Below are 27908 nucleotides of genomic sequence, written 5' to 3'. Positions count from 1 at the left end.
AAATTCAATATGTCCGCCTTTGTTCAAAATGGGTACCAATATTCCCCAAATCGCACATAAATGTAAATATGTACAAACAATGTACTTTTGTTAGTGTTACTAATATTGTCGAAGAAAGCCTGTGAATATAAACTAATTGTTTACTTACAAAAGTGACATAAATGATATATTACGCACACCAGTAGCTTTGGATTGTATAGACTTAGTTGTCCCACTGATGAAAAGTTTGGGCAAATAAATATTTTGTTCTACATTAGATAATTATGCCCTGTTATTTTTATGGCACTTTTGATCAATAAACAAGAATCTGGTGGAATATTTTCTTGACGATCACTTTTTAAGACCGGAACTTTAATTTATTCAAAATGGCGGCCACATTTTGTCGCTTTTAGATCAAACACCCTTATGTAATATATTAATGTATGGGTAGCAAAGGACCAAGATGACACTTTTAAATAGCACAGACGTCATAGAGAGGACTTCCCTACATTTTGTGCTCTAAAATATGACTTTTTTCCGATATAGGTTATCATGGTATTTCACTATTTTATCAGCATGCAACTTGTATGAACAATGTGAACTAGTTCATGTTTAATATAGAAACATGAATCTACCTCTTTACTGTTGAAAAATTATGACGTAATCATAAAAACCATCTTGTGGACAAAATGTCAATTCAATGATTGGCCATTAACACATACAAGATATGAACCAAGAATTAGAATATGAGAGTAAGCATAACTGAAAATGATAAAAACATTTATTTGAATACCTGTCATTGACCATATAATTCAACATTACATTACTCCCTTTGGCATAGGAAAAAAATATGTGAAGATATATGCCCCGGAGTCGGTCACTGGCGAAGTCAGAGGCTGAATCCGGGGTGGGCGTGCCTGAACCCTAGTGGATAGGGGCACGTAAAAAGAGTTGCCCGTTGCCCGTTGTGAAGATATTACAAATATATGCCATCCAAACTGTCTGTAAATATACACACGGAGGTCTGTCTTGTGCAGGTTTAACCAGTCAAGAAGGATACATCGTCCTCGTGAGTGGCAGTGGTTCATGGTAGCAGTATGACCATATCCCATGTCCTTTTGACTGCTTTCAGATTATAGTACACGTGTATATATTAAAGGAAATAAACAGGGTTTGTGTGTGGGTGTACGTTATAAGAAGATCACCAGGAGGTCGAGATATGTCCTAGCTACAACAAACAATGACCGTCTCTGTGCCAGCATGTACAGCTTTGAATGGTGTAATGCAAAAACTCAAAAAAGGTTTATGACATACGTGATATTATACAAGCTAGACAAAAGACAAAGTAAGAAAGATAAATTTGCAAGACAGAAAAGAAACAACTGAATGTATCAAATCTAATATATACTTTGGTATATACATAGACATTCAAACCGACGTTGGCATCCACTCTAAGTTATACAACAAAAGAGATGACGTCAGCTCTCCAGAAGCAATTTGTCTTCTGTTTCACCTTTTGGAATTTATATATATATCACAATTTCTGAGGTACATTTCTATCTTAGGGAAAGCTCGATGTATGCCAGTTTCACTATGCCATATTATTGTTGTACAGACGTTGTTTCATCAGAGTTATAATAATTAAGGACTCCTGAAAACGTTCAAAACAGTTCATGGTAGACATGTAGAGGCCATATCAAGATCACACTTATTTACACTCTAGGCTCTATATAGCATTAGTGGCTAAAGCACTTTTATTAATATCAGTAGGCCCGTGTGGTTTTTATGTGCCTTTGCCTGCCTGGGGACAACATATCCTGAAAAGGACAGCTCTTTCCGGGATATCGGTTTAAACAAACACACCCACTAAACCTGGCCGGCGCACACCCATTTTACAATAAAAGTATTACATCTGCATTGGCTGGAAATACCACAAAAAAAGTTTTCAATGTCAGCACGTTAGACATGTGTGCAAACTATATGCATTCCGCTGTCAACTTCAGTCTAATAGTTTCCACTACAAAGCAGTCTGCCATGAACTCGTCAAATACCAGACTACTTGTGCAGATACATTTCTGTATTTTCAACTAAATAGGAAAATAACTATGATATGTGGCCAATAAGCTAATATGTGTCTGCACATCCCATTCTGAATGTACATACATATACTGCTTCATGATTTTTAAATATCTTCTACAGAATTTTCATTGTTTAAATAAAAATAACTGACTATTGGCTCTGCTCATATTGGGTGCCACTTGTGTTGAAAGGTATGCTCTCTTTTTGCAAACACCTGAAATTATCACTGTTTTAACAGTGATTCATGAGAGCTAGCCATCACATCTGTCTAAATATCTATTATTCTGTTGTCTTCCTAAAGACATCGTAGGAAGGATGTCTTGTAATGGGGAGTGGCAATCGTGGGAACTGTCACAACTTTGCCTAAACATCATCTGAACTAATGCTTTGTGGATATCATTTTGAAATTGTTATTGCCATTCAGATTTGGTTTGTGTTGGAGAAGAATATGATGTGGCAGTACCCCAGGAATGTGAAATGTACAATACTACACATAAACTATGTATGTATGGTTATGGAACAGGTCTATCTATAAACGACAATTCTCATATTTATCAAGCACGTGGTATTAAGTCTATTTGACTAGGGAAGATAATTTGATTTTAAAAATTAATTTTGGAGGAGGCAAATCTGTTGAATTCGTCAAGTCGGTTTCAGGTGGATTAATTACCTTTTAATGTATGAAACTAATAATTTGCTGATTGATCCAGAGCGTAAGGTATGGTAACTTGATGATTAGATTCTGCACATTTGTGTTATTTTATGCTACAGATAGTCATTATTTGAAAATGGAGAAACCCATTTCAGGGCAAATAGGTTTCGCCCCCTCATTGATGAGTAATATCAAATGCATATTGGAGCACTGACAAAACATACTTTGACACAATGGTGCACTTGGAAAGAAATTAGTAAGGAATGGATGTTTGACTTAAGACCATGTTATATGTGGAACTCACTAACCAACAATGTGACATACCACTTTACTTATGTTTTTAAACACAAATGAAATAGATTACCGAGATATCAGGTCACTATGGAAGAATTGTTATTTTAATGTTTATGTAGGCGGCCATCTTTTAAAATGAAAGTCATGTTAAGAGATTAATTAATGCAGGTCTTTCTAAGTCATTATGTAGGTTATTACAGACACAATACAATGAATTTAAAATAACATTTACTAAATATATCTTATTTCAGCACACATACATATGTTTACTAAATTGTAAAATCTGCCATGTGGCGGCCACATTTAATTATGCAAATTAGTCACTTTCCCCTGCTTACATCAAATTACCTTTTTGATATGTTGTCTAGGATAGTATTGACAGTACATTACAACAACAATAAATTGTTGCAAGATCACAAAATCTTAGATTATTTTCGAATTTTAAGGAACTGTTATTTCCATGGGAATGTTGGTGGCCATCTTGAAAAATTAAAAGCATCTTAAATTATAAATAAAGATAAGTCATCAAGTAAGTTATTATGGACAAAATACAATCATTTAAAACATCCGTTACTAAATATATTTTGTACTGGTACACATACCAGTGTATACTATTGTAACTGATGCCATATAGCGGTCATTTTAATTTAGGTACATTAGTTACTTTCCCCAACATACATAAATGTTCATTTTTAATATTACGTCTATGATGGCTTTGAGAGTATGATACAACAAAAATTAATAATGTTGCAAGATTATCAAGATCTTGGATCACTTTGGAATTTTAAGGAACTGTTATTTCATTTGGAATGTTGGCAGCAATCTTGAAAAATAAAAACCATTTTAAATGATAAATTAAGAGAGGTATTTCTAAGTCATAAAGTATGTTATTACAGACAAAATACAGTGCAATTAAAACATCATTTACTAACTATATCTTGATTCAGCACACATACATGTGTATACTGTTGAAAAATATTACTGTGGCGGCCATATTTAATTTATGCAAATTTAGTCACTTTCCACCACCTACATCAATGTACATTTTTGATATGTTGTCTATGCTGGCTTTGAGAACAAATTACAACAAAAACAAATTCTGTTGCAATTTGTTCTAGGTTATCCCTTTTTTTAACTACCACACTTAACTGCATTACATTAGTGTTATCCCACATCCATTAAGAAATTGATATCCGTGCATGGTTGGTGTACTTTGGAATACTATAGGTGTTCTTTTTAAAGTTGTTTCCCCAAATCTATGTATGTTGAAGTCTTATTATTCGTCAACTGAATTTAGAGCTTAGATTGTACGTTTGATGTGACCAAACATACACATATTTGACACAATATATTATATCATTTGACAGATTCGGATTCATATCCTTTGTGCTGTCTACAATCTGCAGAAACTATGTTGACTAAAAATAATTTATTAAGTAAACAACATATCAAGAGATCTTTGTACCACTTTAGTCACGAATGGTATAATTGTAAACTGTTACACAATTTTGCGATAACAGCATACATTATTTCCAACACTTCAGCAAACCCTCTGATGCTGCATCCAGTTCTCTTGTAATTGACATTTTATGACACCATCACTTAGGGTCCAAGCCATTGCTTGTAAGTTTACCCCAGTAGATGCCCCTGCGTGTGCATTAACCTCACCGTGGTGCAGGGGTGAACATTCTTTTATAGAATGGCCAATAAATGCACAACTCCTCGTATGAGGCGCCTTGATGGCCGTGAGATGCGACCCGTGAAAATGGATGATGGGATCCTGGTGATTGAGTTGGGGCATACCTGCGGGTATGACTTCTGACAATGCATCACTTTGGCCCAGAGTTCAAATAGACAGGCGGTCAGGTAGGCCCGACCTGATCAATCGGCTGGTCACGCCAAGCTCGAGAGCATACAACCCTTTGGTTTGTTTATATAGTAAAGAACAAACATTGTTTGATGTACTTTTTGTATTTGTTGCTCTTGGGGCGGTGGCTAGGGTCAGTTGGGTGATTTATTATCCCTTTATTGCCCAAGTATATCAACCATGTATCCCTGGCATGGCTGCCTGCTAGTTATCCGCAGCACCATGTCCCCTTGTTGGACTCGGTGGTGGGTGGGGGGGCATGGTTGATGAATTATGAAAACCAAATTATGGGTGAAAATACTATTACCAATCCTGATGGGACCCTGAAAAGGGTCCACAACGAGGTTTCGGATTCTTCGTCGTCAGATGAAGATTCCACGACTTGTCAATTCAAGAAATCAAAAGTGTTTACATCACATACCTGGCCACGTTTTCTTGTTATCGGTTCATCCGATGAAGGAGCATTTCGGAAACTCTCTCCGTTTGCCATTCAAAAAGGGCTTGAAGGCTTAGCTGTCAAGAAGCTGCGAAATGGATCTCTGTTGGTTAAATATGCCACAGAGGTTCATTCCAGAAACCTGCTTAAATCTAAATCATTGTGCAACATTCCAATACTCTCCACATTCCTCCCTTAATTCATCTAAGGGAGTGATTAGGTCAAGAGACCTAGAAGGAGTTAGTGAGGAAGAGATTTGTGAAAATCTCTCCTCACAAGGTGTTACGTCAGTGAAACGGATGAAAATCCGTCGAAATAATGAAATGATTCCAACAAATACATTTTCAGTACACCTTTACTACCTTCGTCAATTAAGGCCGGTTACTTGAACATCCCTGTTGACCCATACATTCCAAATCCCTTGCAGTGTTTTAAATGCCAAAAGTTTGGTCATGGGCAAACTGCATGTCGTGGCAGATTGACATGTGCTCGTTGTGGTCAGTATGATCACTACAGCAAGGCATGTCAAAATGATATGGCATGCATCAACTGCAAGGGAAACCACTTTGCGTACTCCCGAGAGTGCCCAAGGTGGAAATTTGAAAAACAGGTTCAGAAAGTAAAAATTGACAAACGTCTGTCTTTCACTGAAGCTAGACAGGTTGTGGAGACCATGACGCCTGTTGCAGCGGGTAAATCGTATGCTGCTGCTGTTAGGGTCTCTACAAGCAATGCTTCAGTCCAGACAGATTTAACTTGGCCAATCAACGAAGACCGATTTAAGAAGGTTTCTGATATTATAAAATCTCAGCGACAGGCAAATAAAGCTTCACAGATAAAAATTACAACAAATGACCCAGGTGTCTTTGGATTCTATGAATCCGTCAAAAGGTTCAACTGCTGAGGAGCCAGGTCCTAGCAGACCTTTGTCAGGAAAAGGCACCAAAAGTCACAATAAGGATGGTTGGTCGGTACGTTTGAAGAAGATTGAACAACGTGCCGTCCCTATCAGTAATCTCTTTGATCCTTTAGATATGGAAGTGAGTGATGAGATTTGTGCTTCATCACAAAACTCGCAATCACAAAATTCAAAGGGAAAGTCTAAATTAACACCCATACTTCCTCCCAATGACTAACTCAGTCATTCAGTGGAACTGCCGTGGGCTTTTGCCCAATTTTGATGAATTAGTCTTTTAATCCTAAAACGTAATCCTCTTGCAGTGTGTCTTCAAGAAACTTTCTTGAAGGACACTGATCATATTACCATGAGATGATTTAATCTCTACCATACGTTTCAAGAAACTGAAAATAGAGCATCTGGGGGTGTTTCCATTCTTGTCAATGAAAACATTCCTCAGAGTATAGTAACATTAACTACAAATTTACAAGCTGTGGCTGTAAAAGTCACGGCTCATAAAAACTATTACTCTATGTTCAGTTCATTTACCACCTCGAAATCATTTTAATTTTAATCCAAGGGATCTTCAGGATCTCATTAACCAGCTCCCTACTCCCTTTATTATTATGGGAGATTTTAATGGTCACCACACTTTGTGGGGATGTGAGGATGTAAATATTAGAGGTAAACAATTGGAAGACTTAATTCTAAAAAATTACTTGTTTTTATTTACCGTAACAATAAAAGTCATACATATTTTCATTCTGCAAATGGTTCTTTTACTTCTATAGACTTAACCCTTTGTAGTCCTTCACTTTTTCTTGATTTCTCCTGGAAAGTTGGTCCAGACCCTTGTGGTAGTGACCATTTTCCCATTATTTTGGAGAATGATGGACCACCATCACTTGAAAGGGTTCAAAGGTGGAAGTTGGCGAAGGCAAATTGGGGTCAGTTTCAACATCTGTGCAGCACTCGTCTGCAACAATTTGCCATTACTGATGCTGATGATCCCATGTCTTTGTTCACTTCCATCTTGAAGGACATTGCAGATGAAACTATTCCTAAGACTTCGGCAGTGCCAAAGCGTTTCAATAAACCATGGTTTAATGATACGTGCAAAGATGCATTCAAAGAGCGAAACAGGTTACTTGAGAGGTTCAAACGTGAACCTACTGGAGATAACCTGGCTGCATTTTGTATTGCTAGGGCTAAGGCTCGAAGAGAGATTAGACAGAGTAAGAAATCATCTTGGAAAACTTTTGTCTCCATGTTGAATTCACAAACATCAGTAAAGTCTCATCGTGACATTGCCAGTGCATTGGCAGACAACTTTTCTCATAATTCATCTTCTGCTTTCAGTACAGATGCATTTACATCTGTAAGAAATAAAGCTGAAAAGCAGTCCATAAATTTTTCATCTGAAAATGCTCAAGTATACAACAGGCATTTCTCTATAGAAGAATTGCAGGATGCTCTTTGTAGAGCCCATGATACTTCAGTAGGACCAGATGAAATTCATTATCAGTTATTAAAACATTTACCTGAATCATCTTTGATGGTTCTTTTGAATATTTTTAATAACATCTGGATTTCTGGAGACTTTCCTTCTGATTGGAGGAAAGGTATTATCATTCCTATTCCCAAGCCTGGTAAGGATCCAACCAATCCTACTAGCTATCGCCCTATCGCTTTGACAAGTTGCATTTGTAAAACCATGGAACGAATGATCTTGAATCTCACAAATTGCTTACTAACGTGCAGTGTGGGTTCAGATCTAGACGTAGCACGGTTGATCATCTTGTTAGATTTGAAACGTTTTGTAGGGAAGCTTTCATCCATAATCAGCACTTGGTTTCAGTGTTTTTTTATTTGGAGAAAGCTTACGATACCACGTGGAAATATGGGATTTTAAACTACCTCCATGGCATGGGCCTGAGAGGTCGACTTCCAGTTTTTATTTCACAATTTTTAAAAGATAGATCTTTTAAAGTTCGGGTGGGGTTGACATTGTCCGACATTCACCCACAGGAGATGGGTGTACCTCAAGGTAGTATCCTGTCTGTAACTTTATTTTCTGTGAAAATTAACAGCATCTCCCAGTGTTTAACACCTGGTGTGGTTGCTCGTTATATGTCGATGATTTTCAGATGTGTTACAGATCGTCCAATATGAGTATCACTGAACATAAGTTGCAGCTTTGTTTGAATAAACTTCATCAACGGGCAACTGACATTGGCTTTAGATTCTCAAAGGCAAAAACGCTTTGTATGCATATCTGCCAGAAAAGGGGTCTCCACTTAGATCCACAGTTGTTTTTGGACAAAAATCCAATTCCAGTTGCAGAGGAGACTAAATTTCTGGGGGTTATATTTGACAGGAAATGATCTTTTGTGCCCCATCTTAAATATGTTAAAAAGAAGGGCTTGAAAGCTCTCAATATTTTAAAAGTTATTGGTAATACGGAATGGGGATCAGACCGCAAAGTTATGCTCTGTCTGTATAGATCTCTTGTGAGGTCTAAACTTGATTATGGATGCATTGTGTATGGGTCGGCACGCAAGTCGTACTTGCAGATGCTAGATCCTATACACAATCAGGGACTTAGGCTTTCTCTTGGTGCGTTTAGAACATCTCCTGTAGAGAGCTTGTACGTTGATGCACACGAACCTTGTTTGGGTACTAGACGTGCCAAGCTGTCTCTGCAGTATGCTGCCAAGATTAAATCTTTACCAAAACATCCAGCACATGATGCGGTGTTTGACAACAAATATATAAAGTTGTTTGATGCAATGCTAAATGCAATTCGTACATTTGGTCTTCACACTGAGCGTTTTTTGTCGCTTTCCAACATTGATTTAAATGACACTTTGGAAACTCCTTCATATTTTGTTTTACCACCTTGGTGTCTTATACCACCTAAAATTATATTTGATCTGGCGCATCTGAACAAAGATCGTACAGATGCTGTTGTTTATAAATAGTTTTTCATGGAAATTCAGGACAAGTACCGTGATTACATTCCTGTGTGTACAGATGGATCACGGGATGGGAATTCTGTGGCTTGTGCTACAGTTTTTCCATCAGACACAATGCTTTCCATGAGACTGCCCGACTCAGCATCGATTTTTAGTGCTGAAGTTTGGGCAGTCATTAAAGCCTTGGAAGAAATCAAAGATTCCATAGCATCCAAGTTTATTATTTTTACTGACTCACTTTCGTGTCTCCAAGCTTTACGTAATATGAAGCTGGACCATCCCTTAATTGGGATGGTGATACGAAAGTGTGTCTTTTTATCCATTGCCAATAAAGTTATTGTATTTTGTTGGGTGCCCAGCCATGTTGGCATCAGGGGTAATGAAAAGGTAGATTCAGCTGCCAAGTCTGCTTTGGATTTGCCTCATGCCAGGGTTGGTGTGCCTTATACTGATTTTAAAACTAATATCAAGAAATTTATCTTTTCGACTTGGCAACGTGATTGGGACAGTGAGGTTGCGAACAAGCTTCATGCTATCAAGCCAGTCTTGGGAGAGTGGCAGTCCTCCTATAGACAGTGCAGGAAGGGTGAAATAGTATTGTGTCGTGCCCACATCGGGCATACTTACTTGACCCATTCATTTATCTTAAAGAAAGATCCTCCACCTCAGTGTGAGCACTGTCGGTGTACTCTGACTGTGCGACACATTTTGGTGGAGTGTACCCATCTGAAAGCAATTCGAAAAGATATATTTGGACTACGAACTGTGATGGAATCCTTTCAATTCCATCCAGAACTTATTTTACAATTTTTACGTGATACTGAATTTTATTCAAAATGTTAATTATATATATCTGTGATATTTGTATTTTTACACAGTCCTTTACACTGTGTTTTTATTTAACTGTTGAATTTTTATATTGATGATGATCATCACACTGTTGTTGCATTTTACCATAGTCTGACACCCAATAGCCGATGTATTTTTCGTGCTGGGGTGACGTTAAACATTCATTCATTCATTCATTCATTCATTCATTCCCAGTAGATGAACCAATAAACTTTCGGTAGGTGGAAAATTCTGGGGCTCAAACGATTATTTGCTTGATGATACTGTCTCCATGGATTTAACATATAAACTGTTAATGATATCATCTGTCATATATATTATAATCGGATACTAGATTTACTTTCATGGTTTCAATATCTACACCTAATTCTACTCCGGTGCTCGTTATCTTTTGTTGACATACCTACTGCTCATACCCATCATAAACAACGCAACTATGTCGACTGTATGTTGCAAATCTATGTGCATAATATTATTTTTTAGCTTGTTCGTAATGTGTCGACAGTGCCATGAATATAAACCTTGCCATATTCTAGCTCATTCAAGGGTACTATATATTCTATATTATGTTTAGTAATACTATAGCAGAGCCTGTGTTTTATCCATACAATGTGCCGTGTTCCCACTATGAACAGATTGTAATATTGTAACAGGCCAACTACGTTTTAAAATTATACAATCTGTTGATATATATAACAATCAGTTTTAAGGTACTGGGTTTTGTAGCTGTTAGTTAAAGGATTCAGTTACATGCAATATGCCTTGGCAATACTAAGCCAAAGTAATTAGGCCTTCGTGATCAGAGTGGGCGCTTGTACCCATACCTAAATCCACGTCTGGAAACCTATTCAAATGTTTGAAAGATGTATATTGTCGATAAATTTAAATTGTTTCAGTTTGTCAATTGGAAAAAAATAAGAGTAGGTCCATATTTAATTAAAATAATCAGAAATGCATTAAATAGATATAGATATTCATATTTTAAGCAAGAAAATTGAAGTATATTGTTGTTTTAATTATTAAAAAAGGCTATATTTGTAGGAAACATGTCACAGGGAATACAAACTAAGAACTATTTTTACAAAGCTGTCTTTAAAAGGTATTATATATGAAAATGTATGATTAATTTGCAGCTTTGTGATCTATATTGATTACAGTTTCGCTGTACCGAGATATTTTATGACACGCTGATGTTCTGTGACATACTTAGATACACTTAGTTACCATTATATTTTCAATCGCCGCGCACTGTTTAAATGACGTCACACCTAACGTCACTTGGGATATTTATATTTCCTAAACTTTCTTAAAATATAAATACTTAGAAAACGAATTTCCCAAATCGGAGTTTAGCGGATTTTGGATATGATGTTCTACAAAACACAGCGCTTCTAATGATATAACTTGTTTCCGTGTTCAACCACATTATCGCCTTCAACGACCAGAATACAAGGGTAATATGAATCAAATCAGAAATAGGTAAATTAGACATCAGAATAATGTAGTAAATATGAAGGAAAAACACTTACATTAGTGTTAGTATTATCCTGACAACTGAGCACATACTCAATTGAGTTTACATCATCAACCCGAAGAGGTAGGTCACCCTGCAAAATACAACAATTTACAAAAATAGTCAACACAGAAATATTTATTATAAAGTTTGTCATTTTTAAATAAAACCTGAATTCAGTTACAGATATGTACAAACAGTGAATGCTAACGCGGTAACAAAAAAGTATAAATGATGTTTTCAAGTACAAGAAAACAGCATTGCCTGATGTCACACTTACACATATAAGTTTTACAACACAATCTGCATAAAGTAATTAACCACAAATATATTTATGTCCCAATCATAAGAGTAAGATAACAACAGACACCTTTATACTGACAGAAACTAAAATCAATGTACTTACATCTCTATCTATAGACTTTATCATCTGGACTTGCCACTGACCTATGCCTGTGTTCCGTATTAGTCTAAAATAATCTGTCGGAGGATATGTATGTCCAGTATTTCTGGTATTATTTGCAAATACTATTGTCTCAATAACTGAATTAAAAGGCAGATTCACAGTGTATCTTGCTTGATCATCTGAAAAACAACACAAACACAAGTGCTAAGAAAAGATAAATGTTATGTACAATTATCTAGCTGATAACTAAAAATAACTAATAATATGTCCATACATTTGCAAACATTAGTGATTTTCTTAATCTAAATGGCACGTATAGACTACTGGTAAAGTCACTTAACTTATTTAGGCGATTATATTAACTTTCAGGACTTGACAGAGAGGGGTAAGCTATCTATTGATGGGAATTAAATAACATTTTACCTTTAGACTTTTAGCGATACGGTAACGAATGGGTCATATTTTAAGTGTGTTTACATAAACTTTTAAGATAGTGGCTTTATAACTAACTATTATGAATGCGGATCAGATGAGTAAAACTAAACATTGTAATACTGATAATTAGGGGTTCACTATATTCATAATTTTAGGCCCACGGTTCGACGTTTTTCAATTTGCATACCACAGTTTATTTCCTCTTTTTTAAATGTAGACTACATCAGCCTTTTCATAGAATCCCAATGATGAGGTAAGGTGTTTCAGCCAATCACAATGTTCGATTCTGTGACACGTGGTATGTATGTGTGGGTACCCCAGACTCGCTTTTAAGAGTTCGGAATATAAATGTTAAAATTAAACTATTAAACTATAATATAATGATACAACACTATTTAACTATAGAACTAAAACTATTCTTCCAAACTTTGAACATGTATTACAATATAAAATCTACATTATTATGTTGTCTCCTTTGCCAACATAAAACTGTGAGATCTCTTTCCAGAGCTGTGGTTTGAATAAAACATGCAGAGGATAATGGTAAAAAATAGCACGTACTACTAGTGTGCAGAACTGGTTAAAATATGTAGTAGGCTTTTTAAGTGATACATGGTCACAATATTAGTGCTTGAACCTCCTTCTCCCTACTTCCATTATAATCCTACAATTTGTGATAATAATGATCAATATTTATGCTTAAAATAGATAGAAAACAAGTTCAAAGAGTTAAAATAGGCTTGGACAAATTCAGGTTGAATGTTTGGACCTTGCATTTTCTATGGTCATTTAATGTTGGTCACTCAACACGAATCCGGCGGAATGTGTGGTCTACGGCCACGTTTTATATCCGAAACTGTAATTTATTGAAAATGGCGGAATTTTTTTGGTCATTTTTCAATAATATTTCAGGTTTTAGAGCATATACCTCGTGTAATATATCAGTATATGGGTTTTGGAGGTTGTAGAAGACGAATATGTCACTTTTAAATATATAGCATAGACTTCATACAGAGGTTATTTGTGCATTTGAACACTAAAAAATATACGGTATTTCCCTGTATTTAGTTTTTAGCAGTTTGAGCGCCCACTTTGTAATTGGCTGCTAACGACTGTGACGTTAGATGCTGGTACAATGTAAATATTCTTTGAAGGAAGCTACTTCCTTTTTTGTTCCAAAATGTATAATTCACAACGCTGACTAGTTCCAAATGGGAGTGAATAACTGAGAATTTAAAAATAAGAGATGATTTGATGTTACGAGAAGTGTATTTATTTATGCAGTTCAACAATTATTGCTGTAAATGAATGTTTGAAAAATGAGGAAATAACAAACCTGAAATTTGAACAAACATCCGTCATGCGCAACTCATTTCCTAGTGACCCAATATCACAAAGCAACGCCACAGGCAGTGACATAATGACACTTCGAATTATCATGTAGGGGTTATAAGGTCACAGGAAGCATAGATGCACGATACATTGCAATGTATACCTACTATGCCTGAGAGCTTATGTGGGATGAAACAAAAAAATGGTAGAGAAGAAATAGAAAACACTGGACAAAGAGAGGAGGTAAATGAATTCTGGCATAGCCCGTCATCCACCCTGACTTGGCACCAATCACACCTCCAACGTTGACATAATATACATTCATACAGCACTGGAGACTTCTTCATGAACTCAGTAATTGGGAACTAAGTAAATCTTGAAATTGTATCTCTGTGGCAGATTTAATTTCGCTCATAACTTTGTCCATTTCTTGCTGCTTCGTTTTGTATGATACTTTCCTGTTTTGCTTAAAAAACATTCTTTGTATGCCAGTTAAAGGAAACGGAAAATAAACTATTGCATTATAGTGTTTATGCCAGTTATTCAATTAGACGATTTCGTCATTTTCTTACTTCATCCTCTCTCACTGTACATATATTGTATACTATGAGTTAGTGGTCAGTCATTTAATTTTAATTTTGTAACATTTTTCAGACTACAATGTCGAACTTTCTCTAATATGTTTTTGCCACATTTTGAAATGATTCAACCAGAATTTGTTTTTGTTCTGGGGTAAACATGCATATTTATTCTGTCAATGCAATATTTTTAGCTATGATTTCACTTCCACTGTCCTTTTAATCACTTGAAGCCTTTTTTTTTTAAAAGTCGACCAGGTTAGTGTTCAGTGACCAGAATTACCATACAAATGATAAAACATAGTTATCAAATAAAAAAATAAAAAACCCCGCAACTCATTTGCCTAGTTAAAGTAAGTTTGTTGTGTTTAACGACACCAGAACACATTGGTAATTCTGACAGAATTAGATAGGAAACTCGTTACATCTTTAAATTAGTAGTAAGGGATTTGTATATGTACCATCCCGCAGACAGGATAGTACACACCACAGCCTTTGATATATCAGTCATGGTACACTGCCTGGAACGACATATAGCCCAAAGGGCCCGCTGGCGGGGATCGATCCTAGCCCAACCGCGAATCATGTGAGCGCTTTACCACTTGGGTATATCCCACACCTCAGTTCAAAAAGATTTAGAATCATGCAGTCACAAATTTTCTAAAAACTGACATTACCAGATATTCATAACAGGTGCTGTTTTATATTTAACTGATCATCAACAACAACTAAAATTAGATATATTAAATTATATAAATAATTACTGTCAACATCAGCTTGTGAGTTTGCTTCAGAAATGTCAACTTCGCTTGTTCCAACGTCTTGTGTAAATTGTTCACAGTTATCTGAAATAATAATAATAATTTTAAGCGAGTTCAACATTACAAGTGCTTAGATGAAAGTAGCTACCTGCACGATATAGTCATTTATTACCCATATGGGCTCAAATATACGGGGTAATATTTTTTCGATCTCTGCACAGTGTGCAGATTGCTTCTACAGTCACTGATTGGCTGGCTTTAAAAAGACAAGATTTGATTGGCAATTACATACTGCCGGGACCACTTTTTGTTCATTCATGATTCCATTCATCGGTCAAACTATTACTACGAACTTCAAATATTTTTCTACGATACGAACATTTATGGAATTAAAAATCAAAATATATGTACAAATGTTTAAAAATGTTTTTATTTTATTATTTTGACTGGGTTTTTTTGGAACTATTCTTTGGTGGATACTGTTGGGTGTGCACCGGTAACGGCGCGTATGAATATATTGTTATGGTTGTAGAGCTTGTTAGTTGTTACAGCAGCGACAACGTAAATATACTTTTAAAATCGTTAAAGATTGACAATGGATAATAAAGAGAATAACCAACTCACTACGAGGAATTACGGATTATCTGTCCCTCGTGAATTAATGCTGTAAAACCCTCGCCAGAGGCTCGGGTTTACAACATTAATGCACTCGGGACAGATAATCCGTAATTCCTCGTAGCTCGTTAGTTATTCTCTAAATCAGATGTACTGCCATTTACTGTAAAATGTTAATGTGGTCCATAAGTAATTATTGCTTTTGGTTGTGAGCAAGTAAGATACATCCAACATACATATAATTATAATTCTACATGTGCATACAAAAAACAACTGATTGTGATAGTGCATACACAATAATCAGGATGGTAGTACATTAATCACAAAAACGGTATTTCACAATCATAACCTGGTTAGCAATTTCAAATCAACCGAATCAAATATTTATGTACTGTCAAATTAGTTTTCTCTCCTTTTTTGTTTTTCTCTCTTTTTTTTTTAATTCATCTGCCCCTTTCCTTTCTCTTCTTTAAATTCCATCTCATTCCCTCCCGTTCTGCCAACTCATATCTTTCAACTTCTTTCGCTGTTCACCGCCACATCCAAGTCCTTGTCTCTTCCACCACAATAGGTGTTTGTCTCTTGTAGCTATCCGCGTCACTTACTTGTCATTTCCCATCAGCTTTAGCTATGGGCTTAGTCTGACCACTTCGGAGAGTGTTTAGTAGTTACTTCTGGCATTGTTAAGACACACTAGTAACCACCTATTATACTCCTCTACTACTGGCAGTCATTAGTGCCATAGGTCAGACCAGCTTTGTAGTGGCAGACGACAAGGATGGCAGGTGGGTACAGGTAAGTATATAGAGACTGCACCCATAGAGGAAGATGAGAGAGGTTATGAATGATGTGAATAGCTCAGAAGACATAGTCGGAGGAAATTGACAGACAGATTCTCAGTGTTTGAACATGGAATATGCATGTATCTAAGGACTTTACAGTATGATATGTATTATTCTAGATACTATGTTTGTATTTGTATATGTTTTGAAACTACACACTGATGACTCTGAACTAGAAATCTACATCATTTCAAATAAAACTATGATTTTTCATCTTAGCCTTCTAAACATCAGATTGAATGTACAGTAAATTAAATAACAGTGCATACAGTTACAGAAAAAAATAATACGTATTTCAAATATTGTCATATGATCGCATAATCAGATTGCTTCCATGATCCACTGTTAGATGCTCATCCCTGACAGGACGGCCAGACCCTGGCAGATCCGTAACATGATGTTCATTCCTCTTGCATCGCCTATAGGGGAACTGCCACTCCAAGACTAACTCAGAATATCCAAACTTGCACAGGAAAGAGTTCAAAATGGAATGTGTACAGCTGTGATTGTATGGACTCTGAATCTCTGTGAAAACTTGCCCCACACATCTTGCCCAACCAATGGCACCCGCCATGAGTACAGCATGCATTCATCAAGTACATAGTTGAAATGTACAGGATTTTCACCAAAAGGATGAACTGGCATGTACAAGGTCACAATAGGGTATTGCATCAGACATAATTTTAGTCAGTGGTGCGTCATAGCATGAAATGACCTCTGAGTGTCTAAAATCGGCATATGATGAGCATGCTTCAGGTATCGCAGAAGTTGTGAAATATAGACACTAAAAGCTGGAGCAGAAGGAATATTGCCGGACATGAAGGGAAAATTGACTATTGGAAAGCTGAAGTCATCCCTTTTATCATATAGCTTTGTGTGAAGGCCAACATCGTTGTGAATCTCTATGTAAAGATGAAGGTATGAAAAAGCTTTTATACTTACTCCCGTTTCCTTTATTTCTAACTCTGGTGGTAAATCAGTGAAAGGTAATCTATGATCTTGTTATTATTGAATGATATAAGATCATCAGTATATCCAAAGGTGAAATTAAACCTTTTTGATTTAATCAGATTAGAAAATCCTATTCATATGCACAGATAAATTAATCTTATCCCCAACTCTGACATATATGTTGTAAATGAGGACGTCCAAGATTTCACATATGTGTGTGTGTGCGTACGTATATATATATATATATATATATATATATATATATATATATATATATATATTGTCACGGGGATTCTATAATTCCCGTAACCGAATAAAACACGATTATCAAAATGTCTCGCCTACTTGTATATCTATTAGATCTCTCTGTAACAGGCTGTTAACCCTAGTATGGCTCGTCTCTAGGTATGATCAGAGATACGATCTTATATAAAGTATATATTATTATAGCACGTTAGTTCTCTAGAAAACACAACAAAAACACAATACACTTTGGAATCTGTATTAATCTACGCTGACAAATGTACAGCCGTAGTAGTTAATTAATAACAACAATAATAACAACCCAGAACTGATCACTTAATTAGTTAATCTCTAGGTGTCTAGTTACACAATATGCGAATCACTTCACCGTTACACAACACCCACACGTGTGATAATTGAGAAACGCTTACAGGAGAAGTTAATTAATAAAGGAATTACAACACCATTCCTAACTGGTTAATTTTTAATTAACCCTTACTACTCGTTCAGTAACGTGTGATAATTTAGAACGTTTCTTGGGGAACTTAATTAATAAAGGAATTACAGCTCTATTCCTAACGGGTTAATTTTTAATTAACCCTAACTACTCATTCAGTAACCTTGTGACACAGAATTAATACTTATCACAATAAAGACAATAACCTACAGTTTACCTAGGGTCTACTAGGATGACTGGCTAAGCTTTATATTACCAAATACTCATATAATGTTCGAACAAAAAGTCTACGATTTACTTCGTCAGATGACCGAAGACACTGTCTAAAGAATATTGGTATAATACAGTATTAAAATATTTAAAGTCACATCAATCACATCAAGGTTATACACAGAGCAGAAATGATATTTACCAAGTCCTAACGGACTACGTTCGTGATCCCCTCGAGCCGTCCTAATTCGTTCTCCTAGATATCTCTAAATACTAGCTATTTATTATAAATTCAGAATTGGCCTGGGAGTACAAGGCGGTACCTCACGTATCATCTCATAGTCTGACTCTACTAGAGTCGGTATTATTTCTCTCTGATCGTCAGACTTACTGACGCCATCGTCGCCAAAATCACGGTCGTCGAAACCGCACTCGCAGAGGTATTACGTAACTACTCGCCACATGGCCTCCGCACCTGGCTAAGTGCATATTGGAATGCCAGATCGCGCGAAGTATTACGTAACAAGTTGCCCATCTGGGCTACGGGCAATAAACTGCACACGGCCCTCTAACACAATTAAAATCGCCACAGGCGAAACAAATTTAAGAGCATGTTCCGTGACATATATATATATATACATACATGTATGTGTATATGTAGGTATGTGTAGGTATGTGATATATACACCTATATATTTTCAGTTTATATATTATGTAACATTTCTAACCTATAACATGACTGTAAGGTAAAGGTAGTATTACCTATAGCAGGGATTCTAGAATTTTCATAAAATCCACTAGCCATGGGATCAGTGATTTTAAAAATTTACTAGCCATGATTAAACATTCACCAGCCCTACTTCACTTAAAATTAATACAATTTGACTAAATACTAGTAATAATCAAATATGTTATCTAAAGAGGGAGATAGAGCTTAAAACACTAACACTGAGGGGTTGGGTGTGGGCAGGATATTTATATTTATAAAATAGACCTAACTGCAACATCTGACCCAAACAATTCACTAGCCGTTGGGCATGGCAATAGTAATTGTTTACTAGCCCAACATTGAATATCACTAGCCATGGGAGTGGGGCTACCATAATTAAGAAGCCCTGCCTATAGTAGACAAAGGTTCGTGCCGTGTATTGCTGCATAGCAGGGCTCCTACAGGACGACGCACTACAATAGGTACTTGGATGGTTAGATAGATATATGGCTGAATGCTTGAATAAATGAAGAAATAAATATATCAATAAAAATAAATAAATAAATTGATTGATTGATTGATTAAATAATGTGACGTATGCGGTAAAATTTATTTTGCGATCTCAGTGTCCGACGGATTATGTAGATATTGTAAGGTTTATGAAACGTTTCCCAGAATATTTTGTTTTCCTTTTGTGTACTGAAAGGTGTTGGGTTTTTTCCTTTCGTTTCATGTTATGAAAGGTTTTTTTTGTTCAGCTGTTTGTTAGAAATTAACAATATGTATAGGCAATACGATCCCACGGGTATTTGTGGTTTTATTGTATGTGTTAAATATTAAAGATATCCCGAGTTTGTAGCTATTGAGGAAGAGTTGAATTATTAATAATTATATGTACCGTGCATTATGCAGGTGTCCACCTTAATCTCTCAGGCGGAACTTGTTCAGCATTACAAAGAGAGAACACGTTTCCCAATAATTTTATTTTCTTGCGAAGGGCTTTTATATGCGGGTTTTTGCATATCTTAAAATTTTATAACCTATTTTGCGACATACATTTGAGGATAGTAGTTGAAAAGCAATTACGTGATGCTATAAGTATGTTTATGATATAGGAAAATAATTTATTTGAGAGTTGAAGTATTAGTAAACTAGAGAAACAAATTAATAAATATCTGAATTGTATAATCCATAGGACATAGCATATTTACGGGTTCGATTTGTTACAGTCGTATTGATAATAATATATTTTAATTTAGGTATTAATGGAACAAGTTATTACACATGCTTATCTACTGCACATACTGAAATATTCGTATTCGTTTCTTGGCTGATTTGTAAATTATATCTATGTTAACAATGACTTAATGCAATTTAATGCACTATACATTGAAAGTTACTACTTCAGACTATATAATAGCATGAAAGCTATATTATCATGGTAGTGCTGTACAGCAGGGCGCAGCACAGGGTGGCGCTCTATAGGACGGTCCATCGTATCATATGCTCGTAATTAATACGATCTGTATATGTTTATAATAATGGATAATATAGTTTTCATGCCACTTTATAATTTAGGTATTAATGCAACAAGTCGTGTGTGTGGGGGGGGGGGGGGGAGGTAGTACTGACTGTATAAAAAGTAACTTTAATTAAATGTGCATGTACGTGTACAGTTGCCGAAAGTACACCAATTTTATATATGGTGAACGTGGGATATTTACAGTAAAATACAAAATATACCTACCCTAAACTGGGGGCTGGTACCGGGAGGCGAATCCAGTACCTACCAGCCTTAAGTACGATGGTTACACCACCGACGCCGGTTTACTAAGACAAATAGTGATGTAAAAGTATACAATGTTCATACGTCTAGTGCTAAAATGTGCATATGAGGTTTGGGACCGATTGTCTGTATTAGATGAAGGCAAATCTAGAATAAAATTTAAAATAATTAATTGTATGGCTCCAGACTTTTAATTAAACTGTATACAGCTGAGGGTTGAACAACGCATCTTCTATAGACTAAAAAGCCAAACGACATATCCATTCCATTCGGCAGAACAAATTTATTAAAACTGCAATTTTTACGTTGAATAATTGATCTGCAAAATGCCTTACCATTCGAAAATCAAAATTGTGAGCGTCACTTTTAAAATAAACAAGCAGTAGCACCTGAAGGTAATAAGGTGCTTTCATTTCATTTAAGCGGAACTCAAAAGGAAAATAGTTCACATACTAGATTAAAATACACTTTCTGTACGTAGATTGCAGATTGTGGACTTATTTCGGATCCCTGGTGTGTGTAATATCGCGAAATGTATATTGTTTTTAAAATTTCTGAGAAATAACGGTTATAGAGACAAGCTCAAATCTGTTTTTAGAGGGTATTTCTCCGTTTCAACGTTACAGACTTTTGTTTCACTTTATTGTAACTTCATACAGATGACCGGCCTCGGTGGCGTTGTGGTTAGGCCGTCGGTCAACAGGCTGGTAGGTACTGGGTTCGGATCCCAGTCGAGGCATGGGATTTTTAATCCAGATACCGACTCCAAACCCCGAGTGAGTGTTCCGCAAGGCTCAATGGGTAGGTGTAAACCACTTGCACCGACCAGTGATCCACCACTGGTTCAACAAAGGCCATGGTTTGTGCCTGTGGGAAGCGCAAATAAAAGATCCCTTGCTGCTAATCTGAAAGAGTAGCCCATGAAGTGACGACAGCGGGTTTCCTTTCAAAATCTGTGTGGTCCTTAACCATATGTCTGACGCCATATAACCGTAAATAAAAAGTGTTGAGTGCGTCGTTAAATAAAACATTTATTTCATACAGATGTGTTACAAGTTTGTAGATTGATCACGCTTAGTGTCCATTTTCACGGGCTGAAACTAGGGTGTGTGTGTGTGTGTGTGTGTGTGTGTGTGTGTGTGTGTGTGTGTGTGTGTGTGTGTGTGATTATGTGCGTGTGATTATGTGTGTGTGACATGCTGCATTCAACTAACCTTATAGTTTGATGATTCTGTTTTAATTTATTAAATGAGTATATTTGTATGTATTCAACTTGTGTTTTACCTTTAACCTGGCAGTGATGGTTATCCTACAGTCAGTACAAGAAGTATATTTATAACATCCCGTAAAAGCATACCCTACAGATGAGTGACGGCTAATAGCGAGTTCACCAAAATACCTTCTGACTTTCCCATGTGCAGCGATATGGTTCTGATTATGGAAAACGGTTTGGCATTCTGTTTTAATTAATTACTAGGACTTGCCCTACCTTCATGATGTTCGTGAATGTGTTTATGCAATAGGAAGGAATTTTTTTATTTAACGACGCACTCAAGACATTTTATTTGAATGTTATATGGTGTCAGACATATGGTTAAGGACCACACAGATATTGAGAGAGAAAACCCGCTGTCGCCACTTCATGGGCTACTCTTTTTCGATTAGCAGCAAGGGATCTTTTATATTAACCATCACACACACAGTATAGTACATACCACGGCCTTTGTTACACCAGTTGTGGAGCACTTGTTTAGCGAGAAATGGCCCAATGGGCCTACTGACGGGGATCGATCCAAAACCGACCGCGCATCAAGCGAGCGCTTTACCACTGGGCTACGTCCCGCCCCATTTATGCAATAAGATCACCCAGTTCATCGCCAGTTTCCTGTACTCCTTCATCATCCACATCAGGCTGGTTACTATAGTTTCGTATTCTGCAGAGTTTTGAACATTTCAAGTCATTTGCTAGGCATGTGCAGTTAGGCAGAACACAAGATCTCGAACATATACAGGGCATCATAGTAAGAAGAGACTCGGGAGCGAACTTTTTCTCCCCAGTTGCACCGACTCTCCATCCTTTGCCATGTGGTGTTTGAACGTTGGCGTTGGCTTCTAAACTCATCCAGACAGCTTCTTGATAATTAGCTTGCACGGTATATATTCACAAAGCATTATGGCATGGTGGAAGTTGGTGAGGATCAATCCACCCCTTCTTCGCCAAAAATACCAGGTATTGAAATTTGTTGCCAGATGATGGTGTTGTTGTTGTTGACTTAGCTTCGTATACACGACATATAAAGGCTTTCATTCTATAGAAAATACCAGCTTTCAAGTTCCATTCTACACCCAGTTGCTGGAATGAAGACTAGATTAAATGATCTGCCATAAGGAGCTTCAGAGCATTGATTTTCCCACGCCCAGCAAATGTACTGACACTGTCACAGCCTGTGAATGCGTGCGTACCTAAGATTGCTTGGCAAACAGAACTCCCTAGTACCATGGCTATTTTGTCAATGTCATTAAACCAAACTCTGGCTGTTCCACATTTCATAGAGAGAGAGACTGCTATGTGTCTTGAAAGCGAGACAGAGCACTAAGATGTTGGTGTCATCTCAGACTATCACAACTGACTGGAAGCCTTCTGTAGAATGGGTCTGCTTCATCTTGACTTGACTGTAGTTCAGGAACAACCACACAGCCAGCTTCTGTGATTTGATGGCACTGCTCGTCACATGTGACATAGTGTTTTACCATTCAACTTGCTGGCATTTTCTGTTTCAAGGTTGTTACATTTGAGGGCTAAGGTCATAGTATGTATTGATGTCATCTTGTGGAAACCAGGATACTTTACAACATCCGTCATCTCGAACATTTTTGAATGGCTTGGGCGGAGTGGGGGATGGGGTTGTTTTTTTTGATTGTGTGGAGTTAACCATTGAATTCTAAGTTCGTCGAATTGTCGAATAGTTGCGTACTAGGTTTTTGTTTTCAATCAAACATTCATAATGTTTCTTAAAGCATTCATTCACATGGTTTCCCCACATGTTCGTTCATTCATGCATTAATTCTCTTCAAAAACTTTTGTTTATTTTTATTAAAAAAATTGTTTATAGTAAATAGTCTAATACTTTTTTTATTTTGGCGGCCTGTCTGAATTGTTCATAATCACCTTTAACTATTTTTGGCAGAGCAATCAATTTTCTTATTTTTTTTACTTCTAGCGAAGACCACTTGGACATGCATTTCGCATTAATGACAAACGATGTTGTAATATCGTAGTCAGAGATTGTGACTTTAAAAAATAAAATAAAATAAGTTTATTCCATTACACAGTGTTTCGTATGAACTAACAATATTTTTTTTTACTAAAGACGTCCAGTGGTTGCATGCTTGCAACCGAGATGTCAGTATTTATCTACAGGTACTTACTGTATATTTGCTGTTTGCTGAGACCAAAAAAAGATACAATGATCAGGACAAAGAGTGTTGACTGCGACAAAACCATGATTTAGTGTTGACCCGTATGGTTGTATACATCAAAGTCTGCAAAATAAATAGTATAATTAAAGATGATTTAACTAAATCTTTATACAATGTTTAATATAATGTTCTGTTGGCATATGTATATGTTGAGAGATGAAAGAACCCCAAAACACAATAGAAGACGTTAATTTAATTGGGACAAATTAAATGTGTCAAACAGATTACAAGAAACAAATGTTTTGAAAGTTTGTACACACTGACATTTTGTAAATGTTATTTATTTATTTATTTATTTACTGAAGGCGTAAACACCCTTCCTCGTACTATAATATCTTTTATTAATACTAGATACAAACAGAGGTACAATCTTTAATAATGCCATCTGTTTTCACCATCGACAGCTATATATGTAGCTGGCAAGTCTCGTCCCCAACTTTACTACAAAACAATTGTAATCGCTGATTATATATAATATTAGATAGACAGATAAATAGATAGATAGATAGATAGACGTACACGTACGTACGTATGCACACATACATACAAACATACAAATATACATACATACATTATATACATACATGTATATACATACATACGCTACATGAAACTCTAGTCAGAAATTATGTATTCTTAAAATATCAGATGTCTGCCTCTGTCAGGATTTATATATAATAACTGAAATTATGTAGAGATTATACATAATTCCTGTTGCATTGTTGGTGTAAAGTGCTCCTTTCCGTATTAGCACAGTTGGAAGAGTGCTCGATTCTTGTACTGAATTCGTTGTTCAAATCCCCTCAGTGGAGGTTGATTTTTCAGCACTATATCAACTGATGTTCTACATCCAAGATACTATGTGTCACTCTATGCTGTCATTCTCTTTTTCTTTCTTTTGTTTTGGAGCAATGTCATGGTTGGGGGTCTCGAATCATTACTGTACAATAGTATACTGTATACATTTTAAAATTTGTTTATTTACAATTGTTTTTACTTTATGAAATCTAATTAACTTGTTTTTGTGTAATATAAAAATAAAATAAAAGACTTCTTTGAAAATATATAGATAAATCAAATTCGAACACTACCCACCCCCCCCTAAATTTTTTTAATTAATTTAATTAAATTAAATTTAAAATAATAATAATAATAATAATAATAATAATAATAATAAAAATAATAAAAGAAAGAAAGAAAGAAAGAAAAAAGAGAAACAAGATCATTCTGGAGATCAGGAAGAAAAGGAGGAATAAAGAAAGGAAGTGAAGAAAGAAGAAGAGAGGAAAGGGAAGGACGAGTTTGTATTCTCCCACTTTGCAGTATGAGCATAACTAAAAAGTCCATTTCTAAAATATCCTTTTATGATATAAGAATTATTTTGTCTTAGGTCAGGTCAAGTCATAGGGCTTTACGTGCACTTTCAGAGCAAGCAGTTGTAGCGCACGCAGAACAGGAAACATGGGGGTGGGAAGGAGGAGGGACCGCCTGTACTGGCAGGTGCAAGGGAGCGCCAGCAGCCCGACCGTGGTCGGTAACAGGCGGGGGGGGGGGGGGGTAATGGTGCTATGGAATTTTTAAGGAGCAAAAAGTGCGCAATTTTGGATTAAGGAAGTTTGGCGCAATTTTGAGCGGTCAGTCAAAAAAGAAAGATCAGGAGCTAACATAGGTTTTAAATTTAGTGAGTCGAGAGTAGCTTGTTAATTAGACCTATTTGATGCTGGAGTGTCTCCTTAGGTTGCCCGTAGGGCCCTTAGAAAGGGCCTGACTGCTTCTGGTCGTGGCATGACAACCCAGGGGAGACTCGTGCAATTGTGTATATACCGGTAGGTAAGGCGCCGCGTTGCTGTCCCAGGGTTTTCGTTGTTCCTGTTGTCTTGAAGGCGTCCTCCTCTTCAGTGTTACCAAGTGCCCAATAGTCCACCAGCAGCAAGTATTTGGGATTGGGTTAGAGGAGGCCGATATTTTTTGTCCAGCTTCCCCTAGGTGCAATGCAATCGGAGCCGGTTTTCTTTTGTCCGACTCCTTATTAGAGTATGTGCTGGGCCATTAATTGTGGGCGGGTGCATTGTTATCATTAGTCAATGCACCCTATGTAATGTTGCGGTTGTGCGTGCAGTCTGTTTGTAAAACCCTAGTTTGGTGTTAAGGTTGTTCCTAATGTCCTTAGTCCCTACTCTGTGTAAACCAACGGCTTATCAAAGCCACCCATCCCCCCTATCCTTGGATTATAATGAAATACAAGGAGAGGGGGAATTATACTAGCCTAGCTATCTAATTTGAAGGGTGTTCCCTCATAGTGTAGGTTTTGATTTAAAAAAGTGCTTCACATATCTTATTGGTAGCAGAAACAATTGTCTATTAGGCAATATGGTAGGTAAGTGATGTTAAGAAAAGTATATGTAAGCAACTGTACGGTGTCGTGACCAGTTGGAAGTTTCCCGCTCTCTCCCAAGTCCCCCATAACTAAGGTTTCGATACTCGCCTGAGATAAGAATCACATGGCTGGTTAATATCTAATAGGTTAAACTTACTTTATTTCTATCTGGTTTTCTAGTTTTCTTAACTGTATCTTCGTCTAGAACCCTAAATAAACTCACCTTATTTTGCTGCAATACAGCATGAATCTACTAATACATGGTGCAGGTGTAGAAGACAAAATCGTGAAGGTTAGTTACAGTAGTACGTGTTCAATTTAGGGAACTAACCTAGAAAAGAAAAGAATTGGTGCATTTATAAGTACATGTATATACAAAATATAACAACTATTTATAATTATATGGTTATATGGTTACATGGTTACATGGTCGTTTGTCAATTAATTATAGCCTGTTGCCCCCCCCCCCTCCCACACACACACACCGTTGATCCCCGGGGTTGGAGTGCATAATCGAAGGTCGAGTACATAGGGCCGCTGTTCCTTCCGAGGAACGTACAGGCGGGGTGAGTGGGGAGGTGTTACAAAAAAAATGTTGTTATAGTCATCTGTCACTATATTGCTTGTTAACCATCCCACCGTTGGCCCCCCGGGGTGGAGTGCATAATCGAGGTCGAGTGCTTAGGGTCGCTGCTCCATCCGAGGGGCGTACAGGTGGGGCGGTATTGTATGAAGGAGGGGGGAAAAAACCAACCTATTATATTAATTTTTCTTCTTTTTTTCTATTTAAAAGATTCGACCGTGGTGTCCAATTTTCGGTGAATTCTTTATAATCACAGTTTTTAAAAAGAATGTATTTCTCTATTGCAAATTGTTGTTTAATTGCTAATATATTTAAATTCTGGCTTGTTTGGGGTTTTTTGTTGTTTTGTTTTCTTTTCTTTTTTTTTTGTTGTTCACATTCTGCAGATATATTTTATGTTAATTGTTTACAAATCTGCTTTTTTCATTGTCTATCATACCAAATATTTTTTTTTTTTTTTTTAAGTGAAGGTTTACACCTGTTTCTACCAAAATAAATTTTTCTAGTTTACAGTCATAAAAAAGATGTTATAATGTTTCAGGTACTAAATTGCAAAAATTGCAAAAACTGCATGAATTTGATTGTATAAAAGAGTGGTGGC

The 27908-nt window shown here is 36.5% G+C and overlaps 1 protein-coding gene across 1 annotated transcript in view; it reads right to left on the bottom strand.

The window, feature by feature from the left end:
• The window catches only part of LOC121379634 (cadherin-99C-like), a 65747-nt gene extending 38691 nt beyond the window's left edge, over positions 1–27056 (bottom strand). The window contains exons 1-5 of the mRNA XM_041508280.1: positions 26948–27056; positions 24297–24410; positions 15058–15138; positions 11949–12127; positions 11559–11636 (exon numbers count right to left, since the gene is read on the bottom strand). Of these exons, the coding sequence (XP_041364214.1) occupies positions 11559–11636; positions 11949–12127; positions 15058–15138; positions 24297–24372 (414 nt within the window). The 5' untranslated portion in view covers positions 24373–24410; positions 26948–27056. The remainder of the gene's footprint in view (positions 1–11558; positions 11637–11948; positions 12128–15057; positions 15139–24296; positions 24411–26947) is intronic.
• Positions 27057–27908: the final 852 nt, after the last annotated feature.

The sequence above is a fragment of the Gigantopelta aegis genome, chromosome 8 (genome assembly GCF_016097555.1).
Source record: "Gigantopelta aegis isolate Gae_Host chromosome 8, Gae_host_genome, whole genome shotgun sequence".
In the NCBI taxonomy this organism is placed as follows: domain Eukaryota; kingdom Metazoa; phylum Mollusca; class Gastropoda; order Neomphalida; family Peltospiridae; genus Gigantopelta; species Gigantopelta aegis.
This window is presented reverse-complemented; position numbering and strand designations above follow the sequence as displayed.